Consider the following 17,338-nt stretch of genomic DNA (forward strand, 5'->3'; position numbering starts at 1 on the left):
CTGGGACAGTAATTGACAAAGAACTACCAGAAATACAAGATCAGTTTAGAAGAGGTTGTGGCACTGGATACATTATTGCCAGTGTCAGAGGAATCTTGACAGAAAGCAAAGAGTACCCGAGGAATGTCTGCATTTCATTGACTATGCACATGCATTTGATTGTGTGAATCACAACAAATTGTGGCTAATCTTGAGGAAAATGTGAATCTAAAAACAATTGATTGTATTTATATGAAATCTATACTTGGACCAAGAAGCAGTGCTCAGAACAGAGTAAGGAAACACTACATGGTTCAAAATCAGGAAGAGATTGCATCAGGGAAGCATCCTGTCTCCATAACTTTTCCATCTATGTGCAGAACAAATAATTCCAGAAGTAGGGGTTAATGAGGAGGAATGTGGCATCAGGATTGAAGGTAGACTCATCAACAACCTGTATTATGCACATAACACAACCTTGCTTGCTGAAACTGAGGAGAACTTGAAGTGCTTGCTGCAGAAGATCAAGGACTGTAGTTTTCAATATGTATTGAAGTGCAATATCAAGAAGATAAAGATTCTTATCACTGAGACAATTGACAGCACCATGATGGATAAAGAAGAGATTGAAGTTGTTAACAACTCTATACAATCAACACTCTTAGCACCAGCTGTCAGTAAAACAATAGACAAATTGCATTGGGAAATTCTGCTGTCAGGGATCCCTCCAGAGTACTGAAAAGTAATGATGTCAGTCTAGAGACTATGGTGCACCTAAGAACTGGACAATGACTAAAGATGACAAAAGAAAAATCGATGCCTTTGAATTGTGGTGCTGGAGAAAATTCTTGAACATATCATGGACTACCAAGAAAGCAAATATGTCTGTCTTGGAGAGGGCGAAATAAAATTTCTCCTTGGAGGTTAGAATTTTAAAGTTACATCTCACATACTTTGGGCATGTGGCCAGGAGGGGACCAGTCCCTGGAGAAGGACATCATGCTCAGAAGGGTGAAGGGATGGTGCAGGAGAGGAAGACCTCAGATGAGATGGATTGATATAGCAACTGGAGAAATGGGATTAAGTGTGTCAAAATCAGTGAGACTGACTCAGGACAGGGCAGGCTTCAGAGCTGCTGCACATAGGGTCATTATGGGTCACAGGCAACTCTATAGTACATAACAACAACATGACTAACTGATTAAAAATTACTCATAACAATCAATTTCAGGTCACTAATACCTAAGATAATTTTTTTAAATTTAATTTTTTATAACTTAATATTTTTAAGGCTTTTTTAAATAGAATACTTTATTAGCTTTTATAATCAAAGCCATGTAGATAAAATCTTACATATTTAATACAGTGCATTACTACTGTACTAATGGGAAAAAAAATTAAGTTTAACATTTCTAGACCAAATGACTATTAATTTATCTACAATATCAACTCAAACCAGTGCAACTGGAATCTTTATTTCAAAGTTAAAGAGCACAGCTGTTGAGTCACCTGCGACTCATAGTGACCCTATGTACAACAGTTCTGAATCCTGCTCTGTCCTGGGACAGTCTTCCTGGCTCTGAGACATCTATCCCCATTGCCTCAGTCACATGTGTTACGCATCAACAGCAGGAACAGGTTTTCCGTGTTTTATAGTAATTGTAACAAAAATAACAGCCATCTAGTACATTCCATTTTGTTTTTAAAGTAGAAAACAAAACCTCATAAAACAGCAAAGTTCTGTTACTGTTGTACCTGGCACCATTATTTTCGTTCTTTTTTTAAAACCTTTTAAATTATCATCTGGAAAGAAAACATTCTAGAATAACAAAGAAAACAGCTCTGATATAGCATGGTCACTATTGCATATAATAAAGCACGTACAAGATGTTTTACATTTATCATATAGAATAGCCCTACATCTATAATATTAGAGGATGCAATTAAAAAGAATTACTTGAGACTTGATCGTATTTTTCTAGCAGAGAGCCCAAAGGATGATGTGACACATAGCTGTAGTACAGAAAAGATTTTCTTTCATTATTGCACAATTCTAAGTACTCATTAGTCTTAATGAACATCAGCTAAAAACCATTTGTCTATCCATACACATCCTACTGGTTATCCAGCTTTTGCAAGAGTAGAGCTTTACAGTATTTGTTCTTATGCACCTGAGTTAGTTCACTTAGCATAATGTTTTCTAGCCTCTCCCAAGTTATACAGAATTTTTCAAAATTTTTGCTTCTGAGTACTGCATAGTATTCCACTATGTGAATGTACCATAGTTTTTCAGTCCAGTCATTTGTTGATGGGCATTTCAGTTGTTTCCATGTTCTTACTATTGTGAATAATGCTGCTATGAACATCAGCGTACACATCTCCATTTATAATTCTATTCTGTTTTCCTTGGGGTATATTTAATTTTTGACATTTTTACATTTTTCACTTGACACTTTTTACTTAGTGTTTTACATTCTTGATTTTCTTAGATTCATATTTGTTATATTGCATAATGTAATCATTAATGTATATTTTCAGCTGTGTGTTTTACTTTTGAGTCAGGCCACATCAGCTAATGAAAGTCTTGAAATTTTTATTTCATTCATGTAATTAAGGGTAACTCTACTTTTAGGAAATATCTCCTTCTTTTTTATACATTAGTGCTTTCCAATTGGATTGCCTTATCTTCTGGCAATTCATTGAACAATATCGCATTAATATTCATAATGTTTTCACTAATCAATCTTTAAAAAAGTGTTTTGCCGGTTCCTTCTTTCTAGTCTGTCTTAGTCTAGAAGCTCTGAAGAAACATGCCCACCTTGATCTTTTTTTTTATTCAGTATTTTCATTTGCTTTATGGCAAGAAGATGTGCTGCAATCCCAAAGGCATACATTTCAAATCTCACCAGCTGCTTGGCAGGAGAGGGATGAACAGTTTCCTTCCATGTGATTAATTGCCTCGTACACAACAACAACAATGTTAATTTACCAACTATTACCTTTATGTATGTTAATGTACTTTTAGAGAAATTGGTTTTCCATTCAAAAGTTCACACACTTTTTTTTCATGATATTGTGAGCCTCTCAATGTACTAGCAACCTTTCCACTTTCACCCTATTGTTGCTATTGCCATTTCTCCTTCTTTTTTTATTCTTTCATGACTTCTAAAGTTATCCTTGTATTAGAGTCAGATATTATTTGTCAGGGAGCTCTAGTCCATAGTGAGTTGTACTTCTAACCCCAAACCTTCACCAACCTGGTGATTCAAATCCACTAGCAGTTACTTGAAAGAAAGATGGACAATGTCCTCCTATTTACAATTTTACAAGACCAATGGTAGGTCAACTAGGAATCCAACACTACTACAACGTAGGGTTGAACATAGATTTCGAATTTTTTTTTAAGTGGTTCAGAGAGTAAAGGATGATGGAAGTGGAGATAGTGGATGCAATAGGACTCTGTTGCCTAAACTGCTGCCTGAATTTGGCTGAGACTTGTGAAGAAAAACCTCTGCTTACCTTTATAGTTTCTGCTTACCTTCAGGTCTTTTAGGAACACTAGACCCAGGACTAGGGAGCTCTGGTGGCCTAGAGGGAAGAATCTGCACTGCAATTCTGAAGGCACACAGTTCAAACCCATAAGCTGCTTTACAGGAGGATGGACAATCTCCTCCTGTGTGACTAACCGCCTCTGAAAATCTGCTGGAGAGTCAGCTATGGATTGGTTCTGACTTGACAGCACACAACAAGACCCAGGATCAGTATCTTAGACATATAAGATAGAACTTCTCCTTTCTAATCAGGAAATGAATAAAGACTGCAAAATGATATATTCTGGACTATCAGGAAATTGGGAGCTCTGGTGACCTAGTGGCAAGAAGCTGCACTACAATTGTGAAGGCACACAATTCGAGTCTACCAGCTGCTCTATGGAAAAAATGATGGGCAGTCTCCTTCCATGGGATTAACTGCTTCTGAAAACCCACTGGAGGGTCAGTTATGGGCCTGTTCTGACTCGATGGTACACAACAACAATATCCGGAAATTATATAATATTGATATCATTTTTGCTAATATTGTTTACTTTTCCTAACTATATTCTATACTTTTAAAGTCCATTGCTGAGAAATTGTTCTAAATAAGTATTTATCTTTCTGATGAGTTGCTCTGATAACACCCTTACGCTTTACACACAGTCCTTTAGAGCAGAGGCTTGTGTCCAGCATGCTAATTTATCCACATTCATAACCCCCAACATTTTATTGAATTAATATTTTTTGTAAATTTCATTTATCTTCACAATTTCCTGTGATATTTTAGTCTTTCTGCTTTCCAAAAGTCCTCATTTGCTGTAATAACAACTTATATCTAAATAGGAATTTTATATTTATTGTTGTTGTTATGCACCATCAAGTGGACTACAATTCATAGTGACCCTTTGAATAGTAGATCTAAACTTAGCCCTGCCTCTACGATCCTCATTATCTCTGACAGGTTTGAACTCACTGTTACAGTCACTGTGCCCACCCATCCTATTTTGAGTCTTCCTTATCCATGCAAACTCCAGCTTTCCAAGGCATAAGGGCCATCTCCACGGAACGGTCACTCCTAACAACATACTCCAAATATATGAGACAGAGTTCACATTCTTTGCTTCCAAGGAGGACCCTGGTTGCACTTTCTCCAAGACAGACCTGTTTGTTCTCTAGACAATCCATGAAATATTCAATATTCTTCTCTAATACCACACTCAAAAGTGTCCTCCTTCTGTCATCTTTTGTCATTGTCCAACTTTCAGGTGCATAGAAAGTAATTGAGAAGACCATGGGTTAGACAAGGTGCACCCTAGTCTTCAAACAGATATTATTTATTGCTCCTTGGTACTCTAGAGAGGTCTTTGACACCAGATTTCCCCAATTCTATACACCTCTTTTAGCTAACAGATGCTGCCCTGGATGTGCTCACCAAGTCGTGCCAAGAAATCTGGAGAACAATCACTTGGCCAAATGACTGAAAGAGATCTATATTTGTTCCCATTCCAAAGAAGGGTGACCCAACAGAGTGTGGAAACTATAGAACAGTGTCATTGATTTCACATGCAAGCAAGATTCCACTGAAGATTATCCAAAAACGACTGGAACAGCACACCAGCAGAGAACTGCCAGAAGTCCAGGCTGGGTTTAGAAGGGGTTGTGGCACTAGGTATATTGTAGCTAATATTAGATGGATCTTAGCTGAAAGTAGGGAGTACCAAAAGAATGTCTATCTGTGTTTCATTGTGTTTGACTGTGTGGATCATAACAAACTGTGGCTGACTCTGAAAAGAATGGGAATCTCAGAACACTAGATCATGCTAATGCAAAACCTATACTTGGACCAAGAGGTAGTCATCAGAACAGAGCAAGGAAACACTGCATTGGTTCAAAATTGGGAAGGGTGTGTGACAGGGATGTGTCCTATCTCCATACCTTTTCAATCTGTATGCAGAACAGATTATCTGGGAAGCTGGGCTCTATGAGGAGAAATGTGGTGTCAGGATTGGTGGAAGATCTATCAAGAATCTGCGTTATACAGATGACACAACCCTGCTTGCTGAAACTGAGGAACACCTGAAACACTTGCCGCAGAGCGTCAAGGACTGCAGCCTTCAACATGGATTGAGGCTCAATGTCAAGAAGACAAAGATTCTCACCACTGGACCAATTGGCAGCATCAGGATGGATGGTGAAGAGATTGACTAACAATTTTAGTCTGCTTGGCTCCACAGTCAACACTCTTGGCAACAGTAGCCAGGAAATTAAAAGACGTAGTGTGATGGGAAAGTCTGCTGTTAGGGACCTCTCCAAAGTACTGAAGAGCAATGGTGTCACTCTGGAGACCAAGGTGCAACTGATACAGGCCATGGTCTTTTCAATCGCTTGTTATGCATCAGAGAGTTGGACAATGGCTAGGGAGGATAGAAGGAGAATTGATGCCGTTAAGCTGTGGTTCTGGAGAAGAGTATTGAATGTACCATGGACTGCCAAGAAAACAAACCGGTTCATCCTGGAGAGGTTAAACTGGGCTGCTCCTTGGAGACAAGGATTCTGAGGCTCTGTCTAACATACTTTGAACATGTTGTAAGGAGGGACAGGTTTTTGGAGAGGGACATCATGCTTGGAAGGGAAGAGGGACAAAGAAAGAGGGGAAGACCCTCTATGAGATGGATTGATTCGGTGACTGGGGTAATCGGGATGGGTGTGTCAGAGGCAGTGCAATTGGCACAGGATAGAGCAAAGATTAGGGCTGTTGTACATAGGGTCGCTATGAGTCGCAAGTGACTCGATGACACATAATAACAAACAAAAACATACACCTCTTTATTTCTTGACTGTTGGTATCAAGGATGTTCATTGTAGATTTAAGTAAGATTGTACTGTTGACAATTTCAATCTTCTCTCCATCTGTCCTGTTGTTACCTATTGGCCCAGTGGTGAGGATTTTTGTTTCCTTGATGTTGAGATGCAATCCATATTGAAGATTGTAGTTCTTGGTCTTCTGCAATAAGTGCTTCAAGTCCTCCTCTCTTTCAGTGAGCAAGGTAATGTCATCCACATAATGAAGGTCATGGTTGCAACTTTTCTCTGATCCTGATGTCATTTCTTCTTCAAAAAATCCAGACTGTAAAACAACTATGAGATATCATCTCACCCCAGTCAGAATAGCAAAATTTTACAGAACAGCAAGGAACAAATGCTGGCGAGGTTGTGGAGAAACTGGAACCCTGATTCACTGTTGGTGGGAGTGTAAAATGCTGCAACTACTGGAAAATGGTGTGGTGCTTTTTCAAAAAGTTGCAAAAAGAGATAGCATTTGACCCAGCAATTCCAATACTGGGAATATACCCTAAATAGACCATAACCAACATCCAAGCAGATACATGCACACCCATGTTTATCACGGCTTTGTTCACAATAGGAAGGGGTTGGAAACAACCCAAGTACCCATCAACAAATGAATGGATAGAGAAGCTATGGTATAGTCACACAATGGAATACTATGCTGCATTGAAAAATAAGGAACTCATGCAATATTATTCAAAATGGGTGACACTGGAAGACATTATGCTGAATGAAATATCTCAGTCGCAAAAGGACAAATATTGCATGGTGCCACTATTGTAGAATGGGACTGATATCAGGTTTGGGGTAAGACTGAGAAAAGCTGGATAAATTAGGTATACTCCATTGAAACAGCAGAGGAAGAGAACAATTTAAAAGTGATATATGATAGGGTATTATGGTTATCACAAGAGTCCAGAATTAACGTTGCATAGTGGACTGTACTCGGAGTGGTGGGAGGGGTGTGGGGCAATTGTATACCAATGAAATAATTTTTCTTTTACTTTTCAAAGAGAGGAGCAAAGTGGGGTGGGGAAGGGCTAGGCAGGGAGAAAAGTGTAACAATGAATGAATGAAAATCCAAAATCTCTGTAAATGTTCACTAAAATTAATAAAATTAAAAAAAAATCCAGACTGTGAATTATTTGCTCAGCATACAGATTGTATGTTGTTGTTGTTGTTAAATGCCTTCGAGTTGTAGGTGACTCATTAACAACCCTATGGAAGGAAGAAAGACTTGAACACTTGTATAACTTTCTTCATTTCTCCAAGTTCATAGGGTTTCCAGAGGTAGCTATTTCGGAAGTGGATGCCACTCCTACTTCCAAGTGTGTTTTAACTGGGAAGCTCCATCAAACACTGTCTGCCATGTATGATCAATATTGCTTTTGGCACATCAGGGTCACAGTGTTCAGCTTCACAGCAACCACGAGTTACCTCTGTACAGCAAATTAACAGATTAGTGCTATACCACCCAGAAGAATGTTTGACTAAAAACAATTAAAGCAAGCCTGAGGGACACAGATTAAAATCACCCATCTTTGGCTTGGTAGCATTACTTTCTGTTCATTAGGCCAACTGAGCTCTCTCTATAGATATGGAGAAAATATACAGCCCTGATGCACACTTATATTGACCTTAAACCATACAGTATTCCCGTGCTGTGTTCAGAAAAATACTTTCTTAGTCTAAGTATAGATTTCCTTCTAAGTACAATTAATTGTTCTGTGATTTCCATTCTTCTCATTTTAGCTATAATTTGTTATGATTCTGACTACTCAGAGTCAATAAAACAAAACCAGACTTATTCTGGTGTTTTTCTGCTTAGAACCCAAACATTATACTGAGAAATGTATTAAATTTCTCTAGGAAGTGCTGCATTAAAAAGTCTCGCTGTTTGAATCCAGCAGGTCCATGGAAGAAGGATAGATGATCTCCTCTTTTGCAATTTACTCCTTCTGAAAACCCACTGGAGTGTCAGCTATGCGTAGGCTCTTAACTCAAAGGCAAACAACAACAACAAAACCAGGAAATATCAGTCTTGAGTGAGAAAGATAACTGAAAACAGAGTGGGAAGAGAGTAAAAAAAAATAGAGCAGGCAAGTGCCCTCGATTTTTAAGGAATAGTGAAAAGGGCCAATTTCACAATTATCTGAAGCTCTAGAGATATCATAACGTTATTCAATCAAAGTCCACCTTCCTGGGTTTCACTTTTGAAAAGATCTATGTGCTTTTGTGGGAGGCACATGTAGAAAGCGAAAATGTGCTGAAGGGAGTATTATTTACGGAGAGTGCACAGAGTCTCTTACTTCAGTGTGGACTAAGTAACAAAATTCTCCCTTCACCCAAAGCCTGGAGGGTAACTGTGGGTGGTTCTGTTCTTTTTGGCTGTTCAAGTGTGCTTGCTTCATTCAGTCAGTACTCTCTGGGACGGGACTCTTGAATTATATTTGGAAACCTGTTATGTAGGTGAAGCCCACGTACTGGAGATCTGGTGAGGAGAAGACTCAGCAGTTCCCTGTATTCATCTCAAAGAGAGACACAGTCGCGTGAGTGGTTGGGGAGCCCCTGGTGGAGGATGGCTCTGGGGAGTTGGGGGAAGTGGAGGAAAGTGAGGTAGTAGTGGGTACAGACATCAGCATTCTGCAGCAAAATTAAACTTGCTAAAGATGGCTCCTGTGCAAGTTAGAATTCCATCAGAAGAGGACTATGTAAATATTTTTCACAAAAGCAATTAAAAAATTAAGATTGCTCAGCAAAGACAGAAGATGTAAGTGAACTAGAACTATAAGGCAGACTCATTCTTGACTCTTACAGATCTTACTGTACAGTATGTCTATAGCACTTCATATTTTTAAAAAGTTCTATTGTAGTTCATTTGTCATCACAATATTCCTTTGAACCTGATTGATTGAGGAAAGGCTACTAAATTAAAAAAAAAATCAGAAAGCCAGAATCAGGTTACTAATTTGTGGTATATGAAGTTGAACTTGTGATTCTGAGCCTGTGTTGTGTTTTTTTTTTTTTTCTTCTTTCTGTCTGGTCAAGACACAGTTGGGAAAAAGTTAGGAATAACTGATTCTATAATTTCTTTTTAAATTTTATTTTATTCTTTAGCCAAAACAACAGAAGAGATGATTTATTATGCACGTTACAGTCAACCACAACTAAGCAGAATTAGTCCAGAACATCATAGGTCTGGTTAACAGATCAAAAAGAACTTGGTTTTGAAGGAGGAAGGTGAGCCTCCAGAGGTGTTCATGGAGATTGAATGGTGATGGAAGTTCTAGTCCAAGTCAGAAGTTTGAAACAGGAGCATGTAGTTAAGTTTGCATTAGCATCACCAGTCTTTCGCTTTCTCTACTCCTTTGCTGTGGCATCTGCAGGTGTACATGCTAACATTTACTTGTACCTATGCCTCACCTGCACATTCTTTTTCTCAAACAAGATGGTGCTAAAGTCAGAGAGAGTGTTTCTATCATGAAAGAGTAGAAGTTCAAGAAAGTAAAAGAAGATACCCAGGGTTACAAAAGCTGAAACAAAGTCACCTTGTCACTTAGAACTCTTATTTTGTTTTACCTATAAAAATGTATCATTTTGACATGTGATAAACTACTTTTACTTATGGAGTTTACACAGATAAACTTCAAACTACTCTTACTGGTTCCTGCGATGTGTGAAAAAAAATGAAATACTGTATATACTTTGCATTTTGGCAATTTAATATTGAGGCATTTTTCTGAAAAAATATTTTAACAATTCATGATATTAATATTAATATTATGTTTACAAATAATGAACCAAGGATTTCCAGCATGTTAAAGCAGGTAGTCTATGACTGAGTTTTTCAGCATTGGTATTACTGATACTTTGGGAAAGAGAGTTCTATTTTCAGGGAAGTACTCTGCACTGTGGAATGTTCAATAGCATCTCTGGTATCAACTTATTGGAAACTCACCCTATATGCCACCAAGCCACATCAAAACAAGCCACCTATATTGTTTCCACTCTGTCTCCTGGCAAGATGTCATTGTATTTTCCAGGTTTAAATCTTGAAGGGAAGAGACTGCCCATCTTTCTTCTTACTAAGAACTAATGGATACGAACCTCCAATATTTTAGCTAGCTGTCCAAAAAACCAAAGAATTGCAGAATGTTCCTTGACTATAATACCACCTTCCCACTGCCCCTTTCTCCTGTTGGCCCATTGAGAAACATTGGCCTACACAACTATTTTCCTCTTTGTACTACATAATTTCTCTCTACACAATAGGGATTTAGATGAGTATCTCACAGAGTTCTCAAAAGCTTCATGGATTTGGAAACATTTAAAAAATATTTATTTTAATTTTACATTGGTTTGCATATAAAGTTTATATAAATTATGGTTCATAATATCCTTCATTCACATTATGTTTCATATATTCTAATTCATAATGTGTTATAAAATTATTCACCATTAAACCATTCTTGTCATTACCCTCTCTTTCCAGATCCCCACTGCACCTTTCCCATTTCCCTTACTCCCCTTTCCTTCACCCACCAAGTTGTGCAACGCTGTGACTTCCCCCCGCCCTTCTCCTCTCTGTCCCCACCCCCTTCCCCTCTTGAATCTGCATACATATTTTACTAGTTATTCTTCTGTTTTTACAATAATAGTCCTATCTAGTATCTATCCTTACGGGACTTAGTTAGCTCACTAAGCCTAGTGCCTCCCAGTCTCTCCTAAGTTATGTATTATTTTTTTAAACCATTGCTTCTGAGTGCTACATAGTATTCCATTGTATGAATGTACCACATTTGTTCAATCCATTTGATTGTGGTTGGACATTGAGCTGAGGAAACCTTTTTTTATAATGTTTGTTCATAATTTTTTTAAACTAATTCTTCAATATAAACATAAAACAAAACTAGAAGACTGCATAAACTGTTATATCACAAGTGTGGGCTCACACAAGAATAAGGGCAATGCTTTCCGTGAGTTTATGGGCTTTGCTCTTAGTCGGTGGAAAAGGAAGTTTTTGCACTTCATAACTAGAGTCAAGAATAACTGGCTAGTGATTTTCAAGTGGTCTATGTTGTCTTGTGATGTTTGTTCTAATTTCATATCTATATTTGAATATCTTTTAGGCTTTCAATCTGGATCCTACCCCTAATACTATAATTATTTTTGTTCTAATGTTCATGGGTTTTCAGAGGCCTGCTATTTAAGGAGTGGATGGCTAATCCTGTTTCCTAGTCTGTCTTAATCTGGGAGCTCTACTAAATCCTGTCCACCATGGGTGACCCTTATGGCATTTGATACATTGGTAGTATAGCTTTCATCCTCTCAGCAATCCACACATTACCTAACCACAGTAAACGGACAGATAAGTGCTGTACTAATAATTAAAATAATAATTTCTCCAAATACCACAAACTGACTATTTAATGTTGTACCTCTAATAGCAAATAAGGCATACAAATATCACATTACCAAATTCAGTTGAAGCCTGCATAGGTGTGTCAGGGTTTCTCCTAGAGGCTGTTGAAGTGTTCTGGCTAAGACTTACAGCTAGTATACTGGGGTATTAAGGTCAAATGGAAGTCTCTGCTGAATCCTTGCTGTTAGTGCTTGACACAGGTGCAAGGGCTTCAGGCCAACAAGCCCAAATATGACTGTTAATCAAAAAAGGTCCAACTTCTGAGTCCCACCTACTGTAAATAAGAGGCTTCAAGACACCAAACAACTGTTGATCAAAAGGTCCACCTTCTAGGTCCCACTTGTGACCTGGACGTTAGCACAGAGACAAAGGACCTCAATCTGATAAATCGACACAGTGACTAATGCAATGGGATATAGTGTGTCAGAAAATGTGAGGATGGCACAAGATATGACAGGGTCCTGATTTGTTGTCCATAGGATAGCTGTGGGTCATACTTGATGGGAAACAACAACAACAACAACCACCTTTTAGATCTCGGTATTGTTAATGGCTTCATATCCGTTTTCTTACAGCCATTTGAGAAGAAAATAGATATATTTTTAGAAGACAAATAGAGTAGTAATCTTCAGATCAACTAAAGAAATCAGTAACAGAGAAAAGAGGCAAACCAATTTCACCGTTTGATGGAAAATAGGTCAGTATTTTGTCTTGTTAAGACTATATAACTATTGGAAACCACAGAGTGCACATGACAGTCATACTTTTTCTCTTGTATTTATTTCAGGAAAGATGGCGGAAATTTCAGATGTTGTTCTGTCTAGTTTAATTGCCTTATTCTCCATCGTACTACTGACTGTAAAAGAACCAGGTATCTTTTAAAATATATGAAAATTCAACATTAAAGTGAAATTCTAAGAGTTCCAAGAAAGATGCAGCCTAGGCCATGGGAAACCATTCGTAGGGAGCCAGGAAACAGGATCTACAGCCAGTGAGTGCTGCCTTAAGTCGAGTGCTGTAATGAGATTGTCTTCTCTTTTCTGTGTTTCAGTCTCCTAGTCTGTAAAAGAAGGCTGTCCAATGGTATGATTTAAATACTACCTTCAAGGTTAGATTCTAAATTCAAGTACACATCTACCTCAATTCTGTGACTCCATGATAAAGACCAACTAAAAAAAGATCAAGTTTCTTCTTGTGTTATGTGCTTTCAATCTGGAATTCATTCATTGCTGACCCTAAGCTGTAAATTGCATAGAAAAAGACTGCTCATCTTTCTCCTGCTGAACAACTGGCACATTTGAACCATGTGCCTTTGGGTTGACAGTGAAACTCCTTACTAGTAGGCCCCTAGAGCTCCCTAAAGTTTTTTTATTGTTACTTTTGTTGTTGTTGATTGCTGTCTCGTTGTGCACGACTCATAGCAACCCTGTGAACAAAAGACCTTTGTTCATAAGCCTTTCCATAACTAACCTCAGTTTCTCAAAGTTCATAGAGTTTCCAGAGGCATGTTGTTTAGGAAGTGGATGCCGCTTCTGTTTCCAGATCCATCTTAAACTTGGAGATCCACTAAACACTGTTCACCATGGGTAACCATGGTGGCATTTGACACCCCAACAGCACAAGTTTCGACATCACAGGAACCCCAGGGTACTTCAGTACAGCAAATTGACAGAACAGTGCTGCACCACTTGGAAGAACGTTTCTCTAAAATAGAATAACAACCAACTTTTAAATACAAAGGCCTCTCTATGGTCTTTTTTACTCTAAACATGAGGCTTAAATAAAAATAACAACCAATATAATATGTTGTTGTTGTTGTTATGTGACTTTGAATTGTCTGCAACCCATAGTGATCCATTGTACAGCAGCTCTGAACCCTTCCTTGTCCTGAGCCAGTCTCACTAATTCCAACACACCAACCCCCATTGCCCTAGTTACTGTATCAATCCATTTCATCCAAGGTCTTCCTCTTCTTTGCTGTCCCTCCACACTTTCAAGCATGATGTCCTTTTTTAAGGATAGGCCTCTCCTGGCTGCATACCCAAAGGATGTGAGACAGAGCTTCAAAATCCTAGCCTCTTCTTAGGAGGAGTAAATTTACACAAACAAGTGCAAATGATCTTGGAGCATTTTAAGGTGAAAAAGGATATTAAATATATATTAAAACAACTATTTTTTATTTGCAGTTAGCATTAATAAAGAAAAGGCCCCCAGAACCCTAAAATTTGATTAGAAAATTCAGACTTTCTAGACAAAGCATTGCTTTTAATCTTTCACAAACATCTTTAGAAGACTGACATACAGGCCTTCAGAAAGAAGATGTTGAGGGGTGAGGAGTAAGATCAATTCTTTAATGAAGGCAGAACTGGAAAAATACCTTCTCAAATTTGTTGCTGTCATTGGAATTGGTTTACCTTATAGTTGACCCTCTGTTGGGTTTTCAAGACTGTAAATCTCCTGATAGGAAACATCACATCTTTCCCTCACAGAGCTACTAGTGGATTCAAACCTCCAGAGACACTCTAAAGATTGCAGCAACCAAAGTTCCCTGTAAGGACAAGAGGAATTCTGAAAAGCTGAAAAGTCTGGTGAATGGGCATATGAACTAAATTTTAGGAAAGAGAATTGCCACAGGAACAAAATTATTCATTTAAAAAAATCAATTCACTTTAGAGTAATAGAAACGCTGAGATAGTGGTTTAGAGAGATTAAGTGGTTTAAAATGAGAGATATTGGAGGTTTCAAACCTCAAAGGGTCACTGAGAAAAGAAAATTTATCTCCGACTCACCAATGTGACACCAATGTTGTATTCAGCATTCAAGCCCAGAGTTTTGAACTGCATGTTATTTTTAGCACACATAATCATGTTAATCACAACCAAAATGTATAAGTCATCATGCTAGATTTCCCTAGAAAATTTAAAATTATAGCCTTTTCCCCCCCAAGTGCCTCCATGTTGGACAGGCCAGATATTTCAAAGCAAGCATATTAAACCTCTATTGATTTTTCTATTTCACTCTATTTTGTAGTTGACTTTAAAGTGATTGGTCCTGCCTATCCTATCTTGGCCAAGATTGGAGAAGATGCAGTACTAACCTGTCAACTCCTCCCTAAAAGAAATGCGATAAACATGGAGGTGAGGTGGTACCGTTCAGAGCTCAGCACACCTGTGTTTGTATACCGAGATGGGGCTGTGGTGACTGAGATGCAGATGGAGGAGTACAGAAGCCGGGTAGAGTGGATAGAAAACAACATTGATGAGGGAAATGTGGCTTTGAAGATTCACAACATCCAACCATCTGACCATGGGCAATACTGGTGCCATTTCCAAGACAGATCCTACAGTGCAGAAACAAGCTTGCAGTTGAGAGTTGCAGGTGACTATCTGGAAAAAAGACACACTGCTTCTGAAGCAAGTATTTTAATGTGTGTAAGATTATTGCCATTTGAAGAATTATATTTTAATCACCAACAAAATTCTCAGAGGCCAGTCTTTGACTTTGATTCATTTGAAGGCAAATGGTACTGAAGTCTTCAAGGCAAACTCACTTATAAAATATTTTCCTAAATTTAATTGTCATGATTTTGATTATTCTTGAGAGTTATTTGAAATTCATGACACAGAGTCCTTGACAGTTTTGTTGGGGCATGAGTCACTTTCTACTCTCCAGCCCTTGGAGTTCCTGAACTCTCCCTATGTGCAATAAATCCTAGTTTCAGCCTTTATGAATTGTGCTTTTGTGACTCCGAATATCACAATTTTTACTTCTCTCCACAGGTCTGGGCTCTGACCCCGACATCCATATGCAGAGGATTGTGGAAGGTAGAATCCAGCTTGTGTGTACTTCAGAAGGTTGGTTTCCAGAGCCCCAGGTATATTGGAAAAATGCCAGGGGAGAGAACATGGAAACTTTCCTTGAGCACCACTTTCAAAATAATGATGACCTCTTCTATGTGGAATCCACCCTTGAGGTGAGGGATGCCTCTTTAGAGACCATGTCCTGTGTCATTCATAATCCCATCCTCAATGAGGAGAAGAAGTCAACTATCTCAATCCCAGGTCAGTGCTCTCACCTTTTAGACCAGCATATTCATGTTAACAGAAGATCTTCTAGTGATTTTTACCAAAAAAATAGATATTATTTACTAATATGCTCTCAAGTCTATAAAACATGCATACTTGAAAATACATACATTAAAGTTTAATTGAATAGTTGCTAATCTGTTAATTTATTCACCATCTTAATTTCTCCCATCTGCATTGACTTTCTTTACTCTTGTATATGTATCAATTGTTTAGAAAATAAACTATAATATTCTAAGTAAAATGTTTTCCTTTCTCTACTGTAGTGATCACTAGATAGAAATAATTTGTATATTAGCATCTTAATTATAGCTTCACTAAACTAATAGCCACAAAACAGTTACTTACAAAGCAACATCAATACAAAAGTAGAAAACAAGGTGTCTTTCTATAAATTGTAGCACTGATGAAAATTTTTTTCAAATAAGTTTAGTGGTTGAAAAAATGATTAGAATGTTGGGCAATGATAATGATTACAAATCTACCATAAATCAATGTACCTAGAAACACATTCTGATCATGTAAACATTATTGACTAAAATAACAATTGCACTAAGAATTTTTGGACAATCTATGTACCCAGGTATAAATATATGGCTACTCTTATTCACTTAAATATATAGAAAAATATAAATGAAAGATAACATGTATGTAAGTATAAATACACTTTGGAATTATAGTTGATAATTATCTATGCTCATGAATTTTAAACTATTCTACATTTTTATGAAATGAACATATATTATTTTTCAACTGATAGTTAAGTATCACTGTGCTGAAGAGAAACAGAATTATGAGTATCAGAACTGAAAGCATATTTATTATGTATAGCATAGTAAAATCAGCTGCATAATCCAATATCTGATGGAAAAGGATCATTGTTTTCTTTTTTTCATTAACTGAGTTTTCCAATAGAAGTATGACTTTATTTTTATTATGCTGGAGTAGTTTCTCACTTTTCCTTTAGATCAAATTACACAATAGATTATTCTCTTTCTTTTTCCAGAGAAACTCCAAACTGAACTGGGTAAGTAGGACATACTGAAATGTTCCTTTGTAGGGGAGCCAGAAGAACAAAATGCCTGGGAACTAATGAGAAAACTACTTGATCAGGAGAGACACTGAGGCACATCTTCAGTAAGTCTCAAGCTCAGTTGGTGTTAGAGGAGGCCAGAAAAGTGCAGCTTTACAACTTCTCTTAAGAGTTCTACCATTTTCTATCTGTCAATATGACTGCTCATGGAGATTCAGATGGATGCCTACAAGGGACGTGGATATTATCACTGTTCTGTGAGGAGCATGATGACCTAGGACATGAGGTGAACTCTAGAAGACCTTTAAAAGCTTTTCTAGTATGATTGAGGACAGTGTTATCATGATAACTGGTGGTATCATTTATCACCTCCACTATTACCCCTTATGATGGATTCTAGAAGTACCAGGTGCGTAACCAAGAGACTCTTACATCGTCA

The 17,338-nt window shown here is 37.7% G+C and overlaps 1 protein-coding gene across 1 annotated transcript in view; it reads left to right on the top strand.

Annotated features, from left to right (window-relative positions):
* The window catches only part of LOC102874917, a 70,731-nt gene that overhangs the window by 10,313 nt on the left and 43,080 nt on the right, over positions 1 to 17,338 (top strand). The window contains exons 2-5 of the mRNA XM_006882206.1: positions 12,569 to 12,652; positions 14,812 to 15,159; positions 15,561 to 15,842; positions 16,873 to 16,893. Coding sequence (XP_006882268.1) covers positions 12,569 to 12,652; positions 14,812 to 15,159; positions 15,561 to 15,842; positions 16,873 to 16,893 — 735 coding nt within the window. The remainder of the gene's footprint in view (positions 1 to 12,568; positions 12,653 to 14,811; positions 15,160 to 15,560; positions 15,843 to 16,872; positions 16,894 to 17,338) is intronic.

The sequence above is a fragment of the Elephantulus edwardii genome, unplaced genomic scaffold (genome assembly GCF_000299155.1).
Source record: "Elephantulus edwardii isolate Elephantulus edwardi_28Jun2011 unplaced genomic scaffold, EleEdw1.0 scaffold00017, whole genome shotgun sequence".
Classification (NCBI taxonomy): Eukaryota; Metazoa; Chordata; class Mammalia; order Macroscelidea; family Macroscelididae; genus Elephantulus; species Elephantulus edwardii.